At 38.8% G+C, this 27,602-nt stretch overlaps 1 protein-coding gene across 1 annotated transcript in view; it reads right to left on the bottom strand.

Moving 5' to 3' along the window:
* GDPD4 (glycerophosphodiester phosphodiesterase domain containing 4) overlaps window positions 1-27,602 on the bottom strand; it is an 82,973-nt gene that overhangs the window by 43,498 nt on the left and 11,873 nt on the right. Inside the window, exons 3-10 of the mRNA XM_003942963.3 lie at window positions 19,455-19,548; window positions 17,203-17,262; window positions 12,036-12,134; window positions 11,871-11,964; window positions 10,964-11,041; window positions 9,987-10,132; window positions 9,540-9,622; window positions 798-954 (exon numbers count right to left, since the gene is read on the bottom strand). Coding sequence (XP_003943012.1) covers window positions 798-954; window positions 9,540-9,622; window positions 9,987-10,132; window positions 10,964-11,041; window positions 11,871-11,964; window positions 12,036-12,134; window positions 17,203-17,262; window positions 19,455-19,548 — 811 coding nt within the window. The remainder of the gene's footprint in view (window positions 1-797; window positions 955-9,539; window positions 9,623-9,986; window positions 10,133-10,963; window positions 11,042-11,870; window positions 11,965-12,035; window positions 12,135-17,202; window positions 17,263-19,454; window positions 19,549-27,602) is intronic.

The following is a 27,602-nucleotide window of genomic DNA, read 5'->3' as shown; positions in this document are numbered from 1 at the left end:
CCTCATGCTCCAGGATAATCTCTGAAACATATCATCATTATTGCCCTTGGTTCTCCTTAGTAATGACCTTCCCTCACCTCAAATGGTAGCTGTGCATAAAGTATTCCCCAACTTCTTCCAGAGAAACCATTCATTCTTACCTCAAAATTACACTGCACTCAGCACAGCACATGCTTTATATTGTACCACATCCATTATTAGTCTATACATCTCCTTCCAGAATCTCCCATTCACATTCCTCAGACTGAGTTAGAAGACATGCTTGTGTGCTCCTGAAGCAACCTGAAATTAACTCTAGTTTTGCACTTATCACAATGTATTGTAACTGTCTGTTTCTTATAATAGCCTATAAACTCCATTAAGGCTGGATATGTGCTTATTCACCATTATATTCCACGTGCGTAGCACCAGTAGGTGCTCAATAAATATTTCTTGAATGGCAAGAAGAAAAAATAAAAAATATGTGTCCCAGTCTGCCTTACCCAGGAAAATGTTATGTACATGTTAGGCACACTGTAAAAGCTTATGAAATATTTGGGTATAAAGAAATTATAAGACAAGGGTAAGTTTACAAGTTTCTCTTCAAACTTGTAAATGTAGAAAGCAATAATCAGAATCACTCCATTAGTGAAGATGCCCTCCTGCCAATACTATAGTCCTGCTACCAAACTGGAATGAAATCATGTGTATACTTGCCTGTCGTCATCAGTGGCCTTTATCTTCAGGAGCAGCACATGATCTCTTACAAAAAACGAATTCAATGCAGGTTTGTGGAATTTGGGATGACGGTGTCTTACCTCTGGTTTTATAAACCATTTGCCTGCATTCAGTGTCGATAGGAAATCCCAATTGAAGAAGGCGGGGTTCTGGAAGGCAGATTCTGGCTGAACTTCCCTGATATTGGTTGTTCTTCTCAAGTCAAAGTCATGCATGAGGAAAGGCACATGATCATAACTGAGGCAGAGGTAGAAAAGAGGGGCAGGGGTAGACAGGCTGAACTTAGCTACCTTGGTAGACAGGCTCCCCAGAAAGTCCTTCAAGGTCGTAAGTGTCACTAGGGCTCCTTACTCCCTCTCAAATCTTAGAAAAGGGCTAAGTATCAGTCATTTACACTTTGATGTCATTATTTTTCTGCTCTAGGGATTGATCAGTCTTTCATGATATATGATCACATTAGTGATGGTGAAAGAATAGCTTCTCTATCCAGGTGCTTTCTGGCATCAGAAAAATAGCAGGTACACTAGTGGCCTGAAAGTAAAGTGAATGGAGGTAGGGATAAGGCAAGGTCCTCAGGTTCCAGGACCATACTAAGCAGGCAATACAGGCTTGGGGAACCTAAAAGGGACCTAGCTGTCTTGCTGAAATGAGAAGAAAGAGATTAGAGTAAGCAGGGAGCCAAGACAGCTAGAATTTGTGGGCTAGAGTCCCATAAAGAATAGAGTTATGCAAAAACAAAGACACAGTTCCAAGAAAATATGCAAAAGTCCATAAGTGTATGATCAAATATCAATCTGTATGTGTACAGAGTAAAACTATCAAGGCTTAGCAAGAACAACTTCTAAGAAAAGAAAAATTACCAGAAAGTTCTAAGACAATCAGAGCTTGCACAGGGGTATGAATCATTCAAGTTCCATCCAGCAAGAGAGGAGAGTCCTCAATTATTACATAGGCATTCTTTAGAAACTCCAAAAGATCACACCTTAGAAAAGGGGATAATTTAGAACTACAAGGGCTTTAGAGCCACTTTAAATCCTCTAAAAAAGAGCTTAAAAACAATCCTCCAAAGAAAAGGACAAACTAGTCTGGAAGTAACAACTATCTGCAAGAAAATTACCAACATTCTTTAAAGGATACAAGATACAGCACCCAACAATGCAAAACTACAAGTCCAGTATATAATGAAAACTTACTAAAGATGTAAACAAACAGGAAAATGTGACCATATGCAAGAGAAATTACTCAACAGGGACAAACTAAAAAAGTAAAAGAGATGACAGCATTCATAGACAAGGGTGTTAAACAATGTAGAACAAAATTATAAAGATGTAAACAAGGTATGTAAAGAAAAACATGAACATAAAGATATACATACAATATATTAAAAAATGGAAATTTAGAGATAAAATATAATAATTGAAATGAAAATTTCACTGCATGAAATTTAAAACAGATCAGATATTGCAGGTCATACAAAGAACAACAAATTTGAAGATGCAGCATTAGAATCTAACCAAATGAAAGCACAGAAAGAAAACCGAAACAAAAAAGAATAGGGCATCAGTGACCTGTAACGCAATGATCAAGCAGTATTATATATGTGTAAATGGAGTCCTTATAAAGAAGGGAGGTGCAGAAAAAAAATTTCAAAAAGTAAAATTGAAAATTTTTTCAAAATTTGATGAAGATTTGAACTGAATCCTGAATTCTTTCCTGGTTAAAAGTGTCCAAACTAATGTTGTCACATTTTCTTTCAATTTTTCTGACTTAGACAATGAAATCACTGCTAACTTTTTCCTGAGGACCTGCAAGTATATCTTGTGATATATAAACTATAGGCAAGAAAAATCTGTCAGAGGCTGGGCGAGGTGGCTCATGCCTGTAATCCCAGCACTTTGGGAGGCCGAGGCGGGCGGATCACCTGCAGTTGGGAGTTCAAGACCAGGCTGACCAACATGGAGAAACCCCATCTCTACTAAAAATACAAAATTAGCTAGGTGTGGTGGTGCATGCCTATAATCTTAACTATTTAGGAGGATGAGGCAGGAGAACTGCTTGAACTGGGAGGCAGAGGTTACGGTGAGCCAAGATAGTGGCATTTCACTCCAGCCTGGGCAACAAGAGCAAAACTCTACCTCAAAAAAAAAGAAAAAAAAAGCTATCAGATTGTCACTGCCTGTTTCCATGTTAACTGAAGATGCTTTAAGTCTAACATCTATTTTTTCTTTTTAAAACAGAATCTTACTCTGTCGTCCAGGCTGGAGTACAGTGGTGCCATCTCTGCTCACTGCAACCTCCACCTCCTGGGTTCAAGCGATTCTCCTGCCTCAGCCTCCCAAGTAGCTGGGATTACAGGCACTTACCACCAAGCTTAATTTTTGTATTTTTAGTAGAGATGGGGTTTCATCATGTTGGCGAGGCTGGTCTCGAACTCCTGACCTCAGTTGATCTGCCCACCTCAGCCTCCCAAAGTGCTGGGATTACAGGCTTAAGCCACCATGCCCGGCCAAATCTAACATCTAGACACTTCAACTGATTGCCCTTCAGACGCTCATGAAACTGGTTTATCAATTTCCCCAAACATTAATATTTGGTTTTCTTCCATTTGAAAGCTCATTTGCAATACTATCTCCTTACATGAGACATAGCTGTTTAATGGGACTGGCCTATTCCCAGAATTAGGAAACTGGTTTACGGCGATCCTTTACCACTCAGCTATTAATTCAGTTTTCCCACTAACTCAGATTTTAGTGTGTGAAACCTCTAGGGAAGCTTCAGATGAGGATGTTGGGGCTCAGAAACCTAAACCCAAAATGTGGTATGCTGATATGCTGAAATGACGAAGTCTGCTAGGCATAATAGTTTAAGCTTTTTGGTCCAGACAGTTCTAAATAATTAAATTACATTCGATTTCCTTTTGGCAAAACAAGTGGGCTATCTGTGCAATAGCTAATACCACTTGTTGTGAATAGAAAACATTTCCAAACAAGCTACATGGTTATGAGAGGTGTGCACCACAGATTCTTAGATGATGTCTTTAGCTGACTTCCTAAGGGAATGGGAAACTGGTTTTAGTTACCCTTACAAACTCTTATCATTATCATCATCTTGCTCTTCTTTCTAGTCCCAACAGACAACAGGGACTAGTAACAAAAGCACTTTTTTGTTGTGCAGAATCAGAAGCCTATACCTGGCACTCAAGAACATTTACAGGCTACTAGAAAGCAGTTTCATTCCTCAAATCCTAATTATGGCCTCCCTGACCCTTGTCAGCAGAAAGCAGCCAAAGCAGTCATGGCTCAATTCCTCCTTAATGATCACACTTCAGGACTGACGGATAAACAAGGTAAGGGGGTACTGAAGTCAAATCATCCTCACAGGGTTAACAAGAATTCTGGACAGAAATACAGCTATTATTATGTATTAATCAGGCTGCACTTTGAACCACTTCCTTGTATAGGAAAGTCACTTGACATTGACCGATTGTATCCCCACTGTTTCTATAGATAGGATTTCTGAAATCAGAATCACAGGCTTCTGTTTAAGAATTGCTTAAGATGTTTTTCAGATCCCATAATCCAGCTGATGTGGACCAGTTTGAAGACCCCCACAGAGGAACAGAATCAGCATGAGAATACAGTTTCTTCATCTCCCTGTCCCCTGACTTCACCCTGCACTCTTTGACCAGTCAACAATCTCTATACTTCAGCCCACTCCAAAACCATTAAAAACTCTAGCTCCAAACTCCTCAGGGAGATGGATTTGAGGCTTCCTCCTATTTCCTCATTTGGTGACCCTATCATTAAACCTCTTTCTCTGCTGCAAAAAGAAAAAAATAAAGTAGCTGGGGCCGGAGATGGGTATATGTAGAGGGGAATACAGATAAGCATCCAGAAGATTTCTCATCAAAACATAAGACAGAAAATTATGAATTTTTACATGCTTGAAGAAAACAACTGTCACTTAGAATTCTATATGCAGCAAAAATATTCTTCAAAAAATGAAGGGAAAATTAAAATATTTCATATAAACAAAAAGAGTAATTCATTTCCAGCATACCTTTCCTGTAAAGAAAAAATATTTAATTAATTATTTGGCAAAAAGGAAACTGATACAATTTGAAACTTGGACCTACACGAAAGAATAAATAGTGCCAGTAAACATAAAAACCTTTTCTCATTTCTTTAAGAACAGAATTAACTGTTTAAAGCAAAAATTAATAGCAACACATAATGAGGTTCATGATCGCACCAGGTCATACTATGAGGGGGGTGAAATGTTAGTGCACTGTTAAAAGACATGCTTTACACAAAAATGTATAACACTCAAAGGGATAAATAAGTTAAAGATCATATTGTAAACTCTAGTTCAACCACTAAAAAAAAGAGAAAGGGATAGCTAATAATCCATTAGTAGAGATAAAGTTCTAAAAAATGCTCCACTAGTCCAAAAGGAGGTAGGAAAGGAGAAAACGACTAACAAAATCATAGTGCACTTGCCATCGGCCTAAAATTTAAAGGGGTGCCAAAAACTAATAAGCAAGATAAATACTATTTTAATGCAATATTTTAAAAAATCAAAACCAATGCAAAAATCCACTATAAACAAAATATTAAATTTTAAATGAAGATAAGATAGTATACTAATTTTTCCTTTTGCCTCAGATTCTTATATGGCTTGGCATGGCACATCTTCATTGAAATTTTTGACATTTTGTTCATCGTGGATGCTAAAGGTAGGCAATACCAGGAAAAATTAGTTATCACACACGTGCTTGTTAGGTGTGGCATTTACATTTATTTCCCTTAGAAAGTTAGGTGGAAACTGAGTTAGCAGAGAGGGAATAGGGGCAATAAGCACACACAAGCTTATTGGGCTCTTTTACTTTCTCTCCAACTCAGCCTCCATGGACTTCCAATGACTGTTGGCTAGATTTCTCCTATCGGCCCACACAAGGAAGTCAACACTTCTTCAGGATCTGTGTGTTTCGGCAATCCCCAGAAAACTCAGTTCAGTGTTGTTCTCCAGAGAGGTATATGGCTGACTGGGCTTTTATACTAAAAATTTTATTAGAGGACTGGGAATAACAGCAGCCGAAAGGTTTGCACAGATCTTCTCAGAACCTCCCACAGGCTTTCTCTCAGATGGAAACAACTTGTTTACATTACTTGCTTTTGAGGTTTAAAAAATACCTCCACCTTTTCAAATGTTTCTTTAAAATAACACATTCAAATGAAGGTTTCACATAAACCTGTTTCACATTTAAGAACAACATGGCTGCAATTTATCAAATGGGATAAGCACTATCAAATTCATTTTGGGGTGAACTTGGGGTAGGGATCAGAAATCCTATACAACTATTTTTTCACAAATCTCAAAAATTCCAACATTTTAAGGGCAAGAAGGGAAGGAGGAACCAGCAAAAGAAGTCACATAGGAAATAGCCAAGTAGGAAGAAAATCAGGAGAGTATGGTATTCTAATAGCCAAACGAAAACAGTGTTTCAAAAATGAAGGGCTACTCAAAATGCCGAGAGGTTAAGATGAAAACTGAAAATCTACTATGATGTTTAGGCAGTTTGAGGTCCCTGATAACTTAGTAAGAGCTCTGAGAAGTGATATGGAAGAAGCCTGATTGGGATAGGCTCAGAAATTGTTGAAAGTTATCTAAAACAAGTGGGAGAATTGAGAGAAGACAAAGAAAGGCAATGTTGGGGCTCAGGACACTCACCCTAAAATATGACCACAGGAGATCAGAATATGCCACCCCAATATATACTGCTTTGGTATATTGATTATTTTGAGTTGGTTATTTTGAGAAACTGCAGACAGAAGAGAAGCACTGAAAAGTTGCCCTTTTGTAAAGAAAATTTATATTTATAAAGGCAATTTTCATTAGCAAAAGTATCTGTACCAAGAAGAGAGCTGCCCTGAAACCATTTTATTACTAAGAGACTTACATCTGTATAATAAGGCTACCTTTATTCACCATACATTTTCTTCCCTTATCTGCCCACAATTTGTCACTGCTCCCCCAAGTCCCTATTCCTTTCTGTGGCTCAGAAAACTATAGAATCTTCAATCATCTGGCCTTTTCCTTGAGTCTCAAGTTTTTGGGGGACTCCCATGTGTACATAGATAATTAAAATTATTTTTCTCCTGTTAATCTGTCTTATGTCAATTTACTTTATAGACCAGCCATAGAACCTAGAAGGGTAGAGACTAACAAGAGGTGTTGATCCTCTATAGCAGTATGAACCACTCTTTGGAGGAATGTTGCTTAAAAGAAAGTGAAGACATGGCATAAATTGGAGCAGGATATAGGGTCTAGAAAAGTTTTAAAATGTCAGAATAAATCATCTTCTGAGTTTAGAATCACTTTATAATTTTTTTAAAAAAAAGCTAATGGGATTCTTTTCTTTAAATTATATTTTGTGAGGACTGTAGATTCACATAAGTTTGTAAGAAATAATACAGAGGCCAGGCACAGTAGCTCACACCTATAATCCGAGCACTTTGGGAGGCTGAGGCAGGTGAATCACCTGAGGTCAGGAGTTCAAAACCAATATATGAAACACCCCCACCCCATCTTTACTCAAAAAAAAACACAAAACAACAACAACAAAAAAACTAGCTGGGCATGATGGTGGGCGCCTGTAATCCCAGCTACTTAGGAGGCCGAGGCAAGAGAAATGCTTGAATCCAGGAGATGGAGGTTGCAGTAAGCTGAGATCGTGCCATTGCACTCCAGTCTGGGCAACGAGAGAGAAAAGGCTTCTGGTCCTAGGCACTTCGGGAAGCGTGGCTTAGGTGCAGACATGGCCAAGTCCAAGAACCACACCACATACAACCAGTCCCGAAAATGGCACAGAAATGGTATCAAGAAACCCCGATACGAATCTCTTAAGGGGATGGACCCCATATATGACAATGGACCCCTTAAGATTATAATGATACTGAAAATTTCCTATCACCTAGTGACTTCATAGCCATCATAATACTGTAGCACAATGCATTACTTGTGTGTTGATGCTGCTACTGGTGTAAACAAACCTGTACCGCCAATCACACACAAAAACAAATCTGTAGCATGTACAACCACAGATAGTACATAATACCTGATGATGACAATAAACAATTGTTGCTGGTTTATATGTTTACTACACTATACTTTTTATTGTTAATTTAGAGTATACACATTATATTATATATTAAAAAATTAACTGTAAAACAGCTGCAGGTAGTCCTTCAGGAGGTATCCTAGAAGAAGGCATTGTTATCACAGGAGATGACAGCTCCATGCATGTTATTGTCCCTGAAGACACTCCAGTGGGACAAGATGTGAAGGTGGAAGACAGTGATATTAATGATCCGGACCCTGGGTAAGCCTAGGCTAATGTGTGTCCTGCAAGCTCCATTCATGGTAATTGCTCTATACAGGTGTACCATGTTTTATCTTTTATATCGTTATTTTCACTGTACTTTTTGTATGTTTAGATATGTTCAGATACACAAATACCTACCATTGTTCTATAATTGCCTACATTATTCAGTACAGCAGCATGCTGTACAGGTTTGCAGCCTAAGAGTAACAGGTCATACCATATAGCCTAGGTGTGCAGTAGGCTATGCCAACTAGGTTTGTGTAAGTTCACTCTACAATGTTCACACAATGATGAAATTGCCTAACAAGGCATTTCTCAGAACGTATCCTCATCATTAAGTGAGATATGACTGTATTTAGTTTTGTAAGTAACTGCCAAACTGACTTGGAGTGGCTATACAATTTTATGTTTCCACCAGCAACTTATGAGTGATTCAGTTTGTCTGCCAGCATTTAGTGTTCTTGCTGTATTTGTCATTTAGCCATTTTGATAGGTGAGTAGTGTTAGTTTCAATTTGCAGTGTCTTAAAGGCTAATGCAGTTGAACATCTTCTCATGTATTTGTTACTTGTATATTCTCTTCAGTGAAGTATCTACACAGGTATTTTGCCCATTTTCTAACTGATTTGTTTTCTGTCTGATTTGTTTTTGTTTTCATTTTACTGTTAAGTTTTGAAGGTTGCTATATCCTAGACACAAGTCTTTTGCCAGATATGTTTTACAAATATTGTCTCCCAGTTTCACACTTGTCTTTTCATTCTCCTCATAGGGTCTTACACATAGCATAAACTTTTCAGAATGAATTCCCTGGTCCCTGGAAGTTTCTCCTTCCCCATCTCCGTTTGGTAAAAGAGTATTTTTCCTTCAAGGCTCAACTCAAAACACAACTTTGAGCATATAAATATTTTTTCTTTTTTTCACACAATTGGAGGTGACCTTTTCCTCCACTGAGGTTCATTATACTTATTTTTCTCTGGAAGGTTCTTGCTACAATAGCCTTATTGTGTAGTTATCTGTAAACATTCCAATTCTTCTTCCTAGTTGGAACATCTTTTAGGCATGACTATATCTTATTTATTTGCATCTCCCAAGCACTCAGAAGAAAGCCTGGAATATAATAAGTGCCCAGGGATGTTAAATAAATTGATAAGGTAGTACATAAAGTTGTAAGCATGATTGGCAATGGGCCATATTTGAATTATGCATGAAGACTGTATCGAGTGTATTTGATTCGTAACCCTGTCATTGAAAACATGGAGGTGCAGAAGTGTGGTTTATGAGATGTGATTCACCTGTGTAGTATGTGCATATATGCCTTATGAACACAGGAGAAACCTCCCAGGGCTTACTCTCTCTCTATACCTCAGACCAGGCTGGTTCTCTTCCACGGCACTGAATTTACCCCTTCTTCCCCCGACCCCAGTTCCGTGCTTTCTTACCTTAAGAATATATCAGTCTCTAGTCCATGGGCTCCATGTTCAACAGCTTTCTCAAAGGACATCATGGTATTCTCAGGCCCCAACTGTAGAAGAAAAGGACATCACGCCCTAAGCTTCAGAGTCTCTCTTTTCAGCATTCCTTTTATGGTAGGGGCAGAGCCCAGTAGGACTTTGGGGAGCAGAGCTTGGCTCCTTCAGCTCTCCTGTATACCCTGTCTCCAAGCTGATGCTAGGACTCTGTGCATCTGAGGCAATGTCAATGGGCTCAGTAAAGAGAAACGGACTGGGAGTTAGGTGGCCTGGATTCAAGTCCAACCTTTACAATGAACTCTTTACTGTTGCCATCTTAGTGCAATCACTTTTCCTCTCCAGGGGTTCTCAGTTTTCTCTCAACCACATATCCTATACAAACCTATTTTCACCCATGTTCATCATGCTCAGACCTACCATGGGTGCACCTCTATGTCCAAAGAAAGTTGGCTTGGGTCCCAAATTCTCCTTCTCCTGAATGCAGGGAGAATTAATACCCAGTGGCATCAAATAGAGACATAAAAGGATCAGAAGAAAGGGTAATCCAACAGCCACTTGTAGACCTGAAAAATTTGGAAGGAAGGATAAGTAGGGGAAAAAAAGGTAAAGAGGGATGGAAAATCATCCCAAGCAGAGCAGCAGCCTGAGTAAATCCCTAGTCCATGGGTTTCATTGACTATGTACTGGCTAATTTACTTTGTATTTCTGTGACATTTCTACTTACTTTCAGGCATTTGGATATAAAAGTATAGAACTGTACAAATATAATACATGACATATTGAGGCAACTTTATTGGAACTAGAAATTGACAGAGGACTCAACTATACAGGGGACAGATGAGGAAGGAAAGGAAGGAGAAGGAATGCTAAGGAGCAGCTTCTCAGGAGGAGGAGGAGCTTTGCTGATTCTAAGAAAGCCCCAGAGCATGTAAAGATCATCCTAAAATATTTGTATTTATTTAAGGCAGTATAGGATAGTGGAAAGGGCACTTATAATAGACAGAAATCTGCGTTTAAAGCCGAGTTCTGCCACTTCCTGATTGTGTGACTAAGGACAACTTACTTAACCTTTCTGAATCTTCATTTTCTTCTGTAAAATGGGGCTGTCTTGCTGCTTATGCCAATCTTACAGAGTTGTTATGACAGTGTTGACTCACAACAGTTTCTCTATAAATATTAGTGATTTGCTTCTCTTGTTCCTTCCCTCCCTCCCTATCCCCCCGCTCTCATGCACACACACACATTCATATATAGAGCCTGTACACAAGGCCTGTGATGACCAGCCATTCTCCAAGACTTACTGTTTTAGACCTCTGATAATTTTACCCATTTGTACATTTTTAAGTTACCACCTACGCTTTAGTGACTTTCAAATTTCAGTCTCCAGCTCTAACCTCTTAACCTTGTGATTACATTACATTTCTTGAGTCTTTTTTTCTCAGAATGTGTCATCCTGTATCTTCTCATTCTAACTAAAATTCAGAAAGTGAAAAAGAAAAGAGTTCATTATTGTCCCCTTTAAGCCTTTGCCCCAGAAATACTTTCTAAAATTTACTCTCTACATACAAGCATATATATCTATCTATATAAACACATAATGGCATCACTATCTATGCAGTCTTTCTCTTGCCTGCATTCCCCCACAGGTCAGAAAGCAAATACCCCTTATTTAACCAAGAGTAAAAAGGAGACCCAGAGAGAAGAAAGTCCTATTGGTTTATCTATAAGAGTGGTGAAAGATAATTCCATTCTCAAAACAGTTTAGTGTACAGATCCAGTTCTTTTGATTCCATTACATTGGAGCAAAGAATGAAGAGGAAACCAGTGACAGAGACAGACATTTAACCTTCTGCTCTAAGTCCTCAGGTATGACATGGTCTCACAGGGGACTTCTTTGAGTTACTTGGATATAAGCAGAAATCTCTGACCTAGTACTAGTTGAATATAAATGGAAAGAACTGTGACTTGTACCAGCACTCTGGTCAAGTCAAATTAAAATGGTCTCTACTGTGTCTCCTACCAGCCATCTTCAGACAGTCAGTGCATAATAATGCAGAGAAAGATCTTATTTTTCTAAAAGAAGAATCCCTTTTTAGAAGAAGTTCTGTTTGGCCATAGAAGTACTATGGCAGGCCCTGTGAGGTAGTGAGTGAGAGCACGGGAACATGCCTGAATAACAAACTAAAGGAATTTCAAAGAGGCGCGGGGCAGAGTTCCCAAGCTTCTCGTTTCCTGAGTGGAGTATGCAAGCCAAAGCCAGAGCTGAAGAGAACAGGCAAGGTTCTGCCCTATGTGACATACCTTCTCTTTCCAAACGTGCCAGATAGAAGGCCACAGGCCAGGAAAGGATAACCATCACAGTTATGCTGAACAGGTGAATGTAGGGAGAAAAGATCTGTGAGAAAGCCAAAAGTCAGGCTGGGCACATCTAGACAGCTAGTGCTAGAACTATAGGATGATGCTTACCTGCAGTGACAGCCCAGCTACCTGCCACCTTTCTTTCCAGAATTTGCATATAATGAACAGAAAAATGACACACAGAAGAATCACTAGCAGAATCAGGATCTAGGGAAACAGAAAAAAATCTCCTGACTTCAAGCACTAGGCTTGGATCAGAACTGTCCTTAGGAATTGTACGCGTGTCTTCACAATGTCAGGGACCTTATCTGCTTCATCATTCTTTTAATCTCACCATCCTGCAAATCCCCGTATTAGATGGAACCAATCATTCACCTTATTTGCTTCTAAGTCTTTGCTGTACAGCATGGCTGGAAAAAATTACACGGCTAATTTACCACTACTAATTTATTATCTCTAGCCTCAGCTGGGTCCTCAACATTGCTTGGTATCTCTTACTCAATTTCAACAGTTGCCATTACAAATCTTCACCATTTCTTTAGACCTCAATTGTATTCTCAGTACAATTATAGGTAAATAATATTTATTAATTGTCTTTTCAATGTGTTTTCCCAAACAATCAGTTTCATGAGGTCAAGGATAATATTGGTATTGTTTATGATTACATCCTCAGTGTCCTACAGAATGTCTGGCACATAGTAAGCATCCAATAAGTATTTGTTAAACAGATGAAAAATCTGCCTGCCAGAACACTGTATACTTCATACAGAAAGAACATTGAGGCCAAAAAGACCTAATTTTAACTTTCTCCCTTTCAAATGTATAGTTTTCCTACATCTGTGCTGCCCTATAGACAGTACTTAGCTCTCTCCTTTCCATAATCTTTACATCTAAAATAACTGAATCCATAATTAAGTCTCTCACAACTCTTTGCTGACTTAAATGATAAATTCTAAAACATTTTAGAAGGAAATATTTCCAATCTTTAACAAACTCTTTCAGAGAATAGAGAAAGAGAGAATACTTTCTAACATCTTATGAAGCCAACAAAACATTATAACCAAATTTATCAAGGACATTATAAGAACAGAAAAGTATAGACCAATTTCTCTTATGTACATAGATGCAAAAATGTTAAACAACCTATTAGGAAACTAAATGCATCGCAACACAAAGGTTGAATTCCCAGACTCATAAGAATCTCAGATCTTATCCAACACCAAACTTCACTATGGAATTAAAGGATATAGGCAATCATAGGAAACAGATAAAAGATTTTCCAGTGGTTGCGAGTGGCAGCTCACACCTATGATCCCAGCACCTTGGGGGGCTGAGGCGGGCAGATCACCTGAGGCCAGGAGTTCGAGACAAGCCTGGCCAATACAGTGAAACCCCGTCTCTACTAACAATACAAAAATTAGCCAGGCATGGTGACCTACACCTCTAGTTCCAGCTACTCAGGAGGTTGAGATGGGAGAATTGCTTGAACCCAGGAGACGGAGCTTGCAGTGTGCCGAGATGATGCCATTGCCCTCCAGCCTGGGCAAGAAAGTAAGACTGTCTCAAAAAAATAAAAATAAAAAATTTTGAATAGATATGATCATGTCAAATGCAGCTACTCATATAGGGTCTTTCCTCTCCTGTATTAGTATACATTCTGGTTTTAGACTTAAAATGTAAGGTATGCCTTTGAGCAAATTATGAAGAAACATCGCTTCACAGGAGTCATTTTGGTTATGGAGCATCATTATTTTATACTCCATTAATCATATAACTCTAGCCAGCCATGTCTTCCACCACACAAACCTATATAGTCCAGGTTTGTTTACAATAAAACCAATCTGGATATATCCAGGTGCATCCTGCTCGAAATTTTTGCTGATAAGGAGTTGACAAATACCTTTAGTGTGTTTACCAAAAGGTCAGGTTATTAGCATGTTTACAAGGAGTTTGCGTTGACACCATTTGCTTCTTTCTGGGCATCTGTAGGTAGAAGGGGAAGGGATTCTAGGCCTGGTGCAAACGCTTTTCTTCCTCGATTTATTTTGAGTACAACAAAACTGAAATTCCAAGCCCCACAAAACTCCCTTGCCAATAAAATCAGTCTCTCCTCACAAATCTGATAAGCCTTGTCCTTCCTTGTTTGAAGACCTGAAGACTCAACCAAGGTAGTTGACTTCCAAGGGAATGCCAACTCTTAATAATCCCCCTGGCACTTCTCATTGCCTTCAGACTCTGTGAATAGATCCCAGAATGCCTCAGAAGATGAAGGCTTAGAAAAGAAGATTCTGTTAACCAATATTGGCAAAAATCCTGTAGAATATGTGTGGGAATGAACTCTAAGGGTATTAGATAAGAAAAAGAGAACATAATTTTAGATCAGACTAAATTTATTGATATGGGTGTACTTATCAGAGATTCTGGATTTAATATCCGAGAATCCAGGTATTAAGCAATTCAAAGAGGTTCTAATTGTTTGGTTATCTGAAGCCTAGGCTCATTGGTAGCCTATGCTCAATGAAATTGGGATGCCAGTAATTTCTGGGTATAATATAGAAGAAATAATAAAAGATTTATTAAGAAAAGGTACTAGAGGCCGGGCACGGTGGCTCAAGCCTGTAATCCCAGCACTTTGGGAGGCAGAGGCGGGTGGATCACGAGGTCAAGAGATCAAGACCATCCTGGTCAACATGGTGAAACCCCGTCTCTACTAAAAATACTAAAAAAAAAAAAAAAAAAAAAAAAAAATAGCTGGGCATGGTGGCTCGTGCCTGTAATCCCAGCTACTCAGGAGGCTGAGGCATGAGAATTGCCTGAACCCAGGAGGCGGAGGTTGCGGTGAGCCGAGATCGCGCCATTGCACTCCAGCCTGGGTAACGAGCAAAACTCCGTCTCATTAAAAAAAAAAAAGAAAAGAAAAGAAAAGGTACTAGAGTGGTATCACCTATGATCAGTTATCCTACTCCCTGTATCGGGTTCTTTGGGAGGTCTCAGAAGACACTGGTGCGGAAAGCGTCAGCGTCCTTGGAAAGCACTGTGCTGGCCATCCTCCATGCCTGAAACAAGGTGAGAGACGCCGATACTCAAGTAGGATTCCTGATTTCAAAGGCGATGATGTGCTTCCGCTGTGGCAGAGGCCAAGTAGCAGTACTTAACTGGCACAGGCAACATAAGCACAGATAGTTTTTATAACAGACGCAAGCCTGAAATGGTAATCAGAATGTTTTCATAGGGATTCTTGGTATTGGTTAATTTGTCAAGATGCCCCAACTCCAAAATAGATGTTGCCATCAATATGGCCTATCTGTTCAATTTTCAAATCTATATTCTTTCCCTAGAAGATCTCATGGCTTCAAGTTCCATTTATCCTAATAACTCTAAATTTATAGTTCTAGTTCATACTTCTCATTTGAGTAAGAGGATACTGATATGGTTTGGACCTGTGTCTCCTCCAAATTTCACGTTGAAATGTGACCACCAATACTGGAGGTGTGCATAGTGGGAGGTGTTTGGATTATAGGGACAGCTTCCCTCATAAATAGCTGGGTGCTGTCCTTGCAGCAATGAGTGGGTTCTCATTCTGTGAGTTCACATGAGATCCGGTTGTTTAAAAGGACCTGGTACCTCCTCCTTCTCTCTCTTGCTCCCTCTCTTGCCATGTGATAGGCTGGCTCCCGCTTTGCCTTCCACCATGATCATATGCTTCCTGAGGCCCTCACCAGGACCAGATGCCCGTACTATGCTTCCTTTACAGCCTGCAGAACCATGAGCCAAAATAGACCTCTTTTCTTTATAAATTACCCAGTCTCAGGTATTCCTTTATTAGCAATGCAGATGGACTAATTCAAGACTTAAGGGTACCACTCAAGAGTATGAAATGTTTCTGGATTTGGGGAAATACAAGGAATGGTATCAACACTATGCCTGGTGTTCTCCCTCATATTTGGGAGCTAAAAAAGTTGATCTCATGGAAGCAGAGAATAGAATGATAGTTACCAAGAGCTGGGAAGGGTGGGTCAGAGTGGAAGAAAGGAAGAGAGTTTGGTTAATGAGAACATACAGTTAGATAGAAAGAATAAGTTCTAGTGTTTGATAGTACAGTAAAGTGACTACAGTTAGCAATAATTTATAATATAAAATAGCTCCAAAATAGTTCAAAAAATAGTTTCAAAATAGCTGGGAGAGTTAAAATGTTCCTAACATGAAAAAACGATAAATGCCTGAGATGATGGATATCCTAAATACTCTGATTTGAGCATTATATATTGTATGCATGTATCAAAATATTACATGGATCCCACAAATATGTCCAATTACTATGTATCAATTTTTTAAAAACATGCCTGAAAAAGTCTATAGAAAAGCAAGAGGCTGTCACTGGAGCTGCTCAAGCCCAGGGGAGAATAAAACAAGGATGCTATATCAAATATGCTGCATATCTGCAGATGATGGGGCAAAGCTGACTGTCCTCTGGGGACCAGATATGAACCTCATGAAAGAAATCATGTTGGTGTTATTTTAAAGATAGCCAAACCCAAGAGAGGGTCAAAAGGATTTCAGAAAAGAAATTTCAGGGAGCTATAGGAAGAGAGGCATTGACTCCACCAAGAAAGTTACAGTCAAGGTTCGCAGCAGGATTTCTGAAAATACACATAGAAAAAGTGCAGGGGGAAAGAGGCAACTGTACATTTACCTAGAAATCAACCCCTGATTCCCTTCCTCCCTTTCCTTGTCCGACTGTGCTCTTTTCTCCATCTCCTCTCCCCTGGACCCCACTCAGGTGGAAAAAAGGTAAAAGGATCACCATGCCCTCTCTACCGCTATGGGCTTCAGGCTTGGATCAGGCCCGAATAGAGGAGGAGAAACATTTTAAGGTTAATAAAGTTGGAGCTTACATTATTACAATGAACTGAAATTTTTAATCACTGAAATGAGAGTATTCTTGTGACTAAAAAGTATTGGGAAATTAATGGAATTTGCCTAAGATTTTACTGGAATGAGAAGAACAGGGCTACAGATTGAGTTTAATATGAAGTAGTGAGAACAAATAAAGTATGGGTTCAGCTCGGGTTCAGCTCCTTCCATAAATCAGTTGCAACAGTTAGAAATTTAATTATTTCAGTTATAATGGTGCAAGCAAATCTCTTCACTACAAGGAGAACAATAATAGAGAGGGTAACCCTGTACACAACACTGAGTATCAAGGAGCATGTTCAGTCCTGGTCTAAGGTTCAGTCCTGGTCTAAGGTTTCCCATGCAGACTCAGATGTCCTACCTTATGACACAAGTGCAGATATAGTTCAATCCCTTCCCAAAGCAACAAAAATCCAAGTAACTGCAAAAGAAAAGTAGAAAAAGAGAGTTATTTTGAAATCACCAAGTTGCCACCCAAAGCACTGTTCCTATAGTTCCAAATTCCTTTCACAGTCTGGTATTACACTCACTTGTTACTATACCTGTACTTTATTTAGACTGGGAGTTTTCCATGCTGTTTGACTGAAAAAGCTCCCTCTCCCTATGCCACTGACTCTTCAAAGCCAGTTCAAATCTCACCTCCTATTTATAACTTTCACCTGAACCCTCAGGAAGAATTCCGTGTTATGTCCTCAAAGATTTCATAGCAATTACCACACTAATGATCTTCCTGAGTTATTGCCCGTTTCTTTTCCCTGTGAGAAACCTTATTGCTGTTATTACTTGGACTCACTTGTAAGAGAACAAAGGTCAGGAGGCAGCTCTTCCAAGGACTCTTGTTTTGGGGAACCAGGGCTGTTGTTACAACTGTCAACCACTGTTGTTAACACGTATAGATTCAATAAATCTTGGATTTTAATCTAAATCTAGCCAGTCACCAAGTCAGTGTGAAGATGGAAACTGAAAACTGGAGTCCTCAGATGCCTAGTATATTAATGATAATTTGATGTATAAGGCACTTACCTCTTTATCAAAATAATTTCATGTAGATTTCATCTGTTCTTTACTTAGCCCTGTATTATACCAGTTTATTAAATATTATTATCATTCTCATTTGAAAAAAATGAAACAGGTCAGAAGAGTTACATGATTTGGCCAAGGTTACATAGTAATCTAAAGATAAAGCTAGAAATAGAATCCAGGTATCCCTCCTTTTTCACTATTGTTACCATTGTATGTACCCAAAAAGAGGTAGGGTAGAGTAGAAAGTTTGTTAAAATATGTTGCTTTATTGGACACTAGAATTCATTCCAACCTTAGAACCTAACTATACCATTTCATGTTTATTGTGCATAAAAATGGTACAATTCATTGGTCAGAGTTTGGCCTACAGCACATCCTTCATCTGCATTTTCCCCATTAAAAAGAAAAGTTTCTAATTGGTCTCTCTGCCTATAGCCACCCTCCAAACCACAATATTGAGAATAATTTTCCTAAGAAAACTGATTTATATCAAATGTCTTAGCCTTTTTTCCCAGGCCTTCCAAAATCTCATAAAACTATCTTTTCATCCATGTTTTCCCATTATTCTTCATTATGCCCTACATACTAACAGAACTGACCTTTCCCTCTCAGCAAGACATTCTATATTTTCTGTCTTGCTGATATAGTCATGAAGTTTCCTCAGCCCAAAATATTCTTCCTCATTACCATATCTGTATGTCCAAATCTAACATCCCTTCAAGATTCCACTCCAATGACAAGGAAGGTAACTTATATCTCATACCTACCTCTATGAAGCGCAGTGCATGTAAACAGAAACTGCTTAGTTTTTATTGATCTCTCTATACTCAGCACTTCTCACAATGTTCTGCTCATATAATAAGTTTTGTTGAAAGAAAAAGTTCGTGCAAATAGCAATAGATTTGGGGGCTAGGTTCTTCTGTATCAGACAAGAATTCCATAGAGAAAGGAATGGTGAAATCAGAGAAAGTTATCTGCCCTATGTATAAATGGGCACTGCAAAACTCTAACTGTCTAAAGTTATCATTCCATTTCCACAAACTTTTCTCTTACCTGGCATAAATTTCTCACACTATATGACACTACTATGTCAAGCAACAGAAGCAAGGTCACACTATTGCCAAAAGGCTTTTGCTAAAAGGTACTTTGCATCTGGGCTAGGTGACTAGCATTTGTACACTGGAACAAGTTTAACAAACTAGCAAATTTTTATAAGGCCCAGAAAGACTGATTTTCAGATGGGACATGAGACAAGTAAAGATACTGCGGATGTGAAGCTATGGGCATCTAAAGTGACAATACTGAGTGAACCATAGGATAGGCTATGAAATAAGAAAACAGAAAAAGGATGTTCTGTTACTCTTTCAAAGGGCCAAATTGGCACGACACATCCTCTAATAGAATAGGCTTTTCTTCCATGTTCTATTTCTTGTGACTAAAATTCAACTAGCTAATGTAAACCCCAATTCTAAGACAAGAGTGATCTTAGGTTCTGAAAGCCCCAGAACCAACTAGATACTATACCATGGGCAGGAGCACCTCATCAGGCTACTCAGGAAAGAAGTGGGAGAAATGAGAAGCATTACTCACCAACAGCAATGAAGAGTAGGCGGTCAGGATCCCAGCTAAACTCAGAGCAAAAATAGACCAGAAAAACCAGTAGCCTGTTCCTAGAAAAGTGACCCTGAAAAAAAAATGTTTCAGTTCTTAAAATACTGCAGAAATCAGTAGCATCTGTGTTAAGGATGGGACAAAACCAGACTAGATGAGGCATAAGAAAATGGAGAGATAAAAAGAGAAGCAGTTTGTGAACAGCAGCTTTTGGGGATATTTATTTGAGGAGTTTTAAAGTTGTGTCCTGTAGGCAATTGGAAATGTTCATGGGGTCTGTAAACACAGTAGGATTTTAAGTTATTTAGAATACATATTTTAACATTATGTCATCTTTTAAAAAATAATATAATACAGAAATTTTGAAATACCAAAAGAGAAACAAATCATCCCATTAAGTTGACTGCCTTAACAAAACTAATACTTTACACTGTTGTAGGCTCCTTGTCCATGCGCCTATGCATTTTTGGAACATAATTGCAATCACAGTCACCATATTAATTACTCTATTCTGTGTATGAGATATAGGCCCTTAAAAAAAAAAAGCCCAATTTGAGACAGTGACTAGGCTGCCTCCTCGCTGGGCAGGGCAGCCCTGATAAAAAGGCAGCAGCACAATGGAAACTCATAAATAAAGCCCTAACTACCTGGGACAGAGCACCTTGGGGGAAAAAAAAGGAGGGGTTTATGAGTTCTGCTGCAGCAGACTTAAACATACCTGCCCAGAAGCTCTGAATGAACAATGGAGCTCATAGCTCAGCACTTGAGCACCTATAAAGGACAGACTGTCTCCTTAAGCAGCTCCCTGACCCCCGTATATCCAAAGAGTCATCTAATAAAGGAGAGCTCAGACTGACATTTGGTGGGTATCCTGGGACAATGATAGTGAAAGAAGAAACTGGCAGCAACCCTTACCGTTCTGCAGCTGCTGCAGGTGATCTCCAGGCAAGCAGGGCCTGGAGTGGACCTCAGCAGTCCTACAGCAGAGGGGCCACACTGTTGGAAGGAAAACTAGGAAACAGAAGGAAATAACTTCATCATCAACAAATTGGATGTTCACTCAGAGACCCAATCAGAAAGTCAACAACTACAAAGATGACAGGTGGATAAATCCATAAAGATGGGAAGAAACCAGCGCAAAAAGAATGAAAACACCTGAAACCAGAATGCCTCTCCTACAAGGGATCACAACTCCTCACCAGCAAGGGAACAAGACTGGATGAAGAATGAGTGTAATGGACTGACAGAATCAGGCTTCAGAAGGTGGGGAATAAGAAACTTCTGTGAGCTAAAAGAACATGTTCTAACCCAATGCAAAGAAACTAAGAAACTTGAAAAAAGAGTTGATGAAATGCTAACAAGAATAGACAACTTAGAGAGGAATATAAGTGAATTGATGGAGCTCAAAAACACAACATGAGAACTTCGTGAAGCATGCACTAGTTTCAACAGCCGAATGGACCAAGCAGAAGAAAGGATATCAGAGACTGAAGATCAACTAAACAAAATAAAACGAGAAGGCAAGATTAGAGAAAAAAAGGGCAAAAAGGAATGAACAAAGTCTCCAAGAAATATGGGTCTATGTAAAAAGACCTAATCTACGTTTCATAGGTGTACCTGAATGTGATGAAGAGAATGAATCCAAGCTGGAAAATACTCTTCAGGATATCATCCAGGAAAACTTCACCAACCTAGCAAAGCAGGCCAATATTCAAGTCCAGGAAATACAGAGAACACCACAAAGATATTCCTCAAGAAGAGCAACCCCAAGGCACATAATCGTCAGATTCACCAGGGTTGAAATGAAGGAGAAAATGCTAAGGGCAGCCAGAGAGAAAGGTCAGGATACCCATAAAGGGAAGGCCATCAGACTCACAGCAGATCTCTCAGCAGAAACCGTACAAGCCAGAAGAGAGTGGGGACCAATATTCAACATCCTTAAAGAAAAGAACTTTCAACCCAGATTTCATATCCGGCCAAACTAAGATTTGTAAGTGAAGGAAAAACAAAATCTTTTGTGAACAAGCAAGTACTCAGAGATTTCATCACCACCCGGCCTGCTTTACAAGAGCTCCTGAAAGAAGCACTAAACAGAGAAAGGAACAACCAGTATCAGCCACTCCAAAAACATACCAAATGGTAAAGAGCATCAACACAATGAAGAAACTGCATCAACTAATGGGCAAAACAGCCAGCTAGCTTCAAAATGGCAGGATCAAATTCACACATATAACCCTGAATGTAAATGGGCTAAATGCCCCAATCAAAAGACACAGACTGGCAAATTGGATAAAAAGTCAAAATCCATTGGTGTGCTGTATCCAGGAAACCCATCTCACACGGAAGGATACACAAAGGCTCAAAATAAAGGGATGGAGGAAGATCTACCAAGCAAATGGAGAGCAAAAAAAAGCAGGAGTTGCAATTCTCGTCTCTGATAAAATAGACTTTAAACCAACCAAGATCAAGAGACAAAGAAGGACATTACATAATGGTAAAAGGATCAATGCAACAAGAAGAGCTAACGATCCTAAATATATACGCACCCAATACAGGAGCACCCAGATACATAAGGCAAGTTCCTAATGATTTACAAAAAGACTTAAGACTCCCACACAATAATAGTGGGAGACTTTAACACCCCATTGTCAATATTAGACAGATCGACGAGACAGAAAATTAACAAGGATATCCAGGACTTGAACTCAGACCTGGACCAAGCAAACCTAATAGACATTTACAGATCTCTCCACCCCAAATCCATAGAATATACATTCTTGTCAGCACCATATCACACCTACTCTACAATTAACCACATAATTGGAAGTAAATCACTCAGCAAAAGCAAAAGAACGGAAATCATAACAAACAGTCTCTCAGACCACAGTGCAATCAAGTTAGAACTCAGAATTCAGAAACTTAACTCAGAACCGCACAGCTTCATGGAAACTGAACAACTGGCTCTTGAATGTTGACTGGATAAACAATGAAATGAAGGCAGAAATAAAGATGTTCTTCGAAACCAACGAGAATGAAGACACAACATACCAGAATCTCTGGGACACATTTAAAGCAGTCTCTAGAGGAAAATATATAGCAATAAATGCCCATATGAGACGCAAGGAGAGATCTAAAATTGACACCCTATTGTCAAAATTGAAAGAGCTAGAGAAGCAAAATCAAAAAAACTCAAAACCTAGCAGAAGACAAGAAATAACTAAGATCAGAGCAGAACTGAAGGAGATAGAGACACAAAAATCCCTTCAAAAATCAATAAATCCAGAAGCTGGTTTTTCGAAAAGATCAACAAAATAGACAGACCACTAGCCAGATTAATAAAAAAGGAAAGAGAGAATAATCAAATAGATGCAATAAAAAAAGATAAAGGGGATATCACCACAGATTCCAGAGAAATTCAAACCATGATCAGAGATTATTACAAACAACTCTATGCACATAAACTAGTAAACCTGGAAGAAATGGATAAATTCCTAGACACCTGCATCCTCCCAAGCCTCAACCAGGAAGAAGTCAAAACCCTGAATAGACCAATAACCAGGTCTGGAGTTGAGGCAGCAATTAAGAGCCTACCACCCAAAAAAAAGCCCAGGTCTAGATGGGTTCACAGCCAAATTCTACCAGACATACAAACAGGAGCTGGTACCATTCCTTCTGAAACGATTCCAAACAATCAAAAAACAGGGAATCCTTCCCAAATCATGTTATGAGACCAACATCATCCTGATACCAAAACCCAGCAGAGACTCAGCAAGAAAACAAAACTTCAGGCCAATGGTCATGACGAATATAGATGCAAAAATCTTCAATAAAATACTGGCAAGCCTATTGCAACAGCACATCAAAAAGCTTATCCACCATGATCAAGTAGGATTCATCCCAGGGATGCAAGGCTGGCTCAACATACACAAGTCTATAAACATAATTCACCACATAAACAGAACCAAAGACAAAAAAACCACATGATTATCTCAATAGATGCAGAGAAGGCCTTTGACAAAATTTAACAGCACTTTATGCTAAAAACCCTCAATAAACTAGGTATTGACAGAACGTATCTCAAAATAATAAAAGCTATTTACGACAAACCAATAGCCAATATCATACTGAATGGGCAAAAACTGGAAACATTCCCTTTGAAATCTGGCACTAGACAAGGATGCCCTCTTCTCACCACTCCTATTCAATATAGTATTGGAAGTTCTAGCCAGAGCAATCAGGTAAGAAAAAGAAATAAAGGGTGTTCAAATAGGGAAGGAGGAAGTCAAATTGTCTCTATTTGCAGATGACATTATTGTATATCTAGAACAGCCCATCATCTCAGCCCAAAATCTCCTGAAACTGATAAGCAACTTCAGCAAAGTCAAATGTGCAAAAATCACAAGCATTCCTATACACCAATAACAGACTTAAAGACAGCAAAATCAAGAATGAACTGCCATTCACAATTGCTACAAAGAGAATAAAGTACCTAGGAATACAACTAACAAAGAACATAAAGGACCTCTACAAGGAGAACTCTAAGCCACTGCTCAACGAAATTAAGAGAGGACACAAACAGATGGAGAAACATTCCATGTTCATGGTTAGGAAGAATCAGTATTGTGAAAAATGGCCATACTGTCCAAAGTAATTTGCAGATTCAATGCTATCCCCATCAAGCTACCAATGACCTTCACAGAACTGGAAAAAAACACCTTAAACTTCACATGGAACCAAAAGAGAGCCTGCATAGCCAAGTCAATTCTAAGCAAAAAGAACAAAGCGGGAGGCATCACACTACCAGACTTCAAACTATACTACAAGGCTACAGTAATCAAAGCAGCATGGTACTGGTACCAAAACAGAGATATAGACCAATGGAACAGAACAGAGGCTTTGGAGGCAACACAACATATCTACAACCATCCGATCTTTGACAAACCTGACAAAAACAAGCAATGGGGAAAGGATTCCCTGTTTAATAAATGGTGTTGGGAAAACTGGCTAGCCATGTGCAGAAAGCAGAAACTGGATCCCTTCCTGACACCTTACACTAAAATTAACTCCAGATGGATTAAAGACTTAAACATAAGACCTAACACCATAAAAACCCAAGAAGAAAATCTAGGCAAAACCATTCAGGACACAGACGTAGGCAAGGACTTCGTGACCAAAACACCAAAAGCATTGGCAACAAAAGTCAAAACAGACAAATGGGACGTAATCAAACTCCATAGCTTCTGCACAGCAAAAGAAACAGCCATTAGAGTGAATCAGCAACCAACAGAATGGGAAAAAATTTTTGCAGTCTACCCATCTAACAAAGGGCTGATGTCCAGAATTTACAAAGAACTGAAACAGATTTACAAGAAAGAAAAACAAACAAACCCATTCAAAAGTTGGCAAAGGATATGAAGAGACACTTTACAAAAGAAGACATACATGAGGTCAACAAACACATAAAAAAAGGTTCTTCATCAGTGGTCATTAGAGAAATGCAAATCAAAACTACATTGAGATACCATCTCACACCAGTTAGAACTGCCATCATTAAAATATCTGGACACAACAGATGCTGGAGAGGTTGTGGAGAAATAGGAACACTTTTACACTGTTGGTGGGAATACGAATTAGTTCAACCATTGTGGAAGACAGTGTGGCGATTCCTCAAGGACCTAGAAATAGAAATTCCATTTGACCCAGCAATCCCATTACTGGGTATATATCGAAAGGATTATAAATCGTTCTACTATAAGGACACACGCACATGAATGTTCATTGCAGCACTGTTTACAATAGCAAAGACCTGGAACCAACCCAAATGCCCAGTAGGAACATGGATGAACCTGGAAACCATCATTCTCAGCAAACTGACTCAAGAACAGAAAATCAAACACCACATGTTCTCACTCATAGGTGGGTGTTGAACAATGAGAACACATGGACACAGGGAGGGGAGCATCACGCACTGGTGTCTGTTGGGGGGAAATAGGGGAGGGACAGTGGGGGATGGGGAGTTGGGGATAGATAGCACGTGGAGAAATGCCAGATACAGGTGAAGGGGAGGAAGGCATGTATACACACTGCTATGTATGTACCTATGCAACAATCTTACATGTTCTTCACATGTACCCCAAAACCTAAAATGCAATAAAATAAGATAAAAAATTTCCAAATAAGACTTTTTCTATTTTTTAAAAAAAAGCCCAATTTTTGTGTTCCTAAAGTAGCATATGAGAGAAAATTGCTAATGATTTGTTAGGAGAAACACTTTTATACTTGGTCTACATATTACACATCAAAGAAATTCAAATCTTCATCTCAAGAAGACAGAAATTACCTCCTCTTCAAACAAAACCTGGAGAAATTTTATTTTTTAATATGTAAACTATAGGTTAGTGAACATATAACTACATTAATAGGAATTAGAAAGGAAATTCTCCTTGCACAAGGACTGTTAGATATACTAAGAGGAAGTAAACAGGCAGACAGCCTTGCTAGCAAAAGGTATCCCAGATCAAGACACTGGGAAAAGTACTCTGTAGAAGATGAGCTAACAATCAAGAATCAGAAATCATGTAAGGGATGTCAACAAATGAACCTCATGAAGCCAACAAATAGAAAAACTTGGACCCAGGAAAACATAATTAATAGAACAATCACAAAAAAATCCACAAAATAAATAAATAAATAAAAATATATTTAAGATCTTCCATGATGTAAAGGAAGGATTCACATCCATGAAACAAGAATAGGATATTTTAACCCAAGCACAAGTAGTTATCAAAACAATCAGAGATTTTGAAAAAAAATTTTTGAAATAAAAAAACATGAAATTTGGCCTTAATAGCACTCTAGAGGTAGCCAAAGAATTAATCAGTTTAACCAAATCATGATATTGACTTTGCTTTCCATGTAATAAGGAAAACTTAAGGTTTGTCATTTCATGGTACTCTTACTTCTTCTCATCATTTTACTAGCCATATTGATATTTTATTTTAATCCCTTGTAACCTAAAAGGTTTTCTTTTGGATATCCGATCATATATAAGTATTACTATTAGTTTGGTTTACTTCAGTGCCCTCTCACCAAACTCAGGTGAAGTTCTCACCCCCCAGCTATGGATTATAGGCAAAAAAAGAACTGGTTTTTCTCTCTCTCCCTCTTCTACTCCTTCCTATCCCAGTCATCTATACTTACTCTTGGTGGTGGTAGTGGTGTGAAAAAAGGGAGTGAAATGAGTGAGGAGGAGTTTGCTTATGTGACTGACTGAACATCAGTGGGAATTGAAAAAGGAAATCTTTCTTGGCCATTACTTCTTTAAGCTGGGAATATACAATGCTGATGACCATGCGGTAGGCTTACTCAACATGAACATGTCCAGTTTAGGCTTCTTCTGCCTTAGTATTTTTAAGCAGTTGTCTCTACTCTGGACCATTGTGTTATAACCCTCTGGCAGCATAATCACACCTCCATTTTGGATGCAGGCCTACTCATTCAACCAAGACAGATTTATTGGGGCGGGTCAATGCAACCTACTCATCTAAAAGTTTCTGTCACAATGTTTAAAGAAACCTTCAAGGACTCCTTTCTTGCCTCTCACAGCTGTAAGATGCAACTTTCTTGCACCTTTCCGTAATATACATTGCAATGTTTTATATCAGCATCACCAACTGTCAGCTGACAGTAACTGTAGATGAGAAAAAAAAGACACATGGATGGTGGAAGCCTAAGGAACTCTCACATAGTGAGGAATAGAGAGACAACACACAGACAGGAAGTTACAGTTACCCTATCAGAAAATTCTGTTCTCTCTAGCTAAGAGGAACAACTAGAAAAGCTAGACAAAATGTTTTGAAAAATCTAAATGAAGGCATCAGACATAAACGAGACAGTAAAGAACTATGGAGCCAAGATCCAAAAAAGGAAGAAAATCCAGAGACAGTGTGGCCTTTGGGGTAATTTTTCTCTAGAAGAATTGGCTGAGGTACAGGAAGTTCTCGTAAACTTCATAGGGCTACAGGTGAGAAGGTAATCTTATAAACGCAATACACTTTGATTTGGAACCTTCCAGGGTTACCTCCTAGAAATAAGCACAAACTTTTCCAGTTTGTGATTTGTGGGTGA

The sequence above is a fragment of the Saimiri boliviensis genome, chromosome 6 (genome assembly GCF_048565385.1).
Source record: "Saimiri boliviensis isolate mSaiBol1 chromosome 6, mSaiBol1.pri, whole genome shotgun sequence".
Lineage (NCBI taxonomy): Eukaryota > Metazoa > Chordata > Mammalia > Primates > Cebidae > Saimiri > Saimiri boliviensis.
Note: the sequence above shows the minus strand (reverse complement) of the source record. Positions and strands in the feature narration are given on the sequence as shown.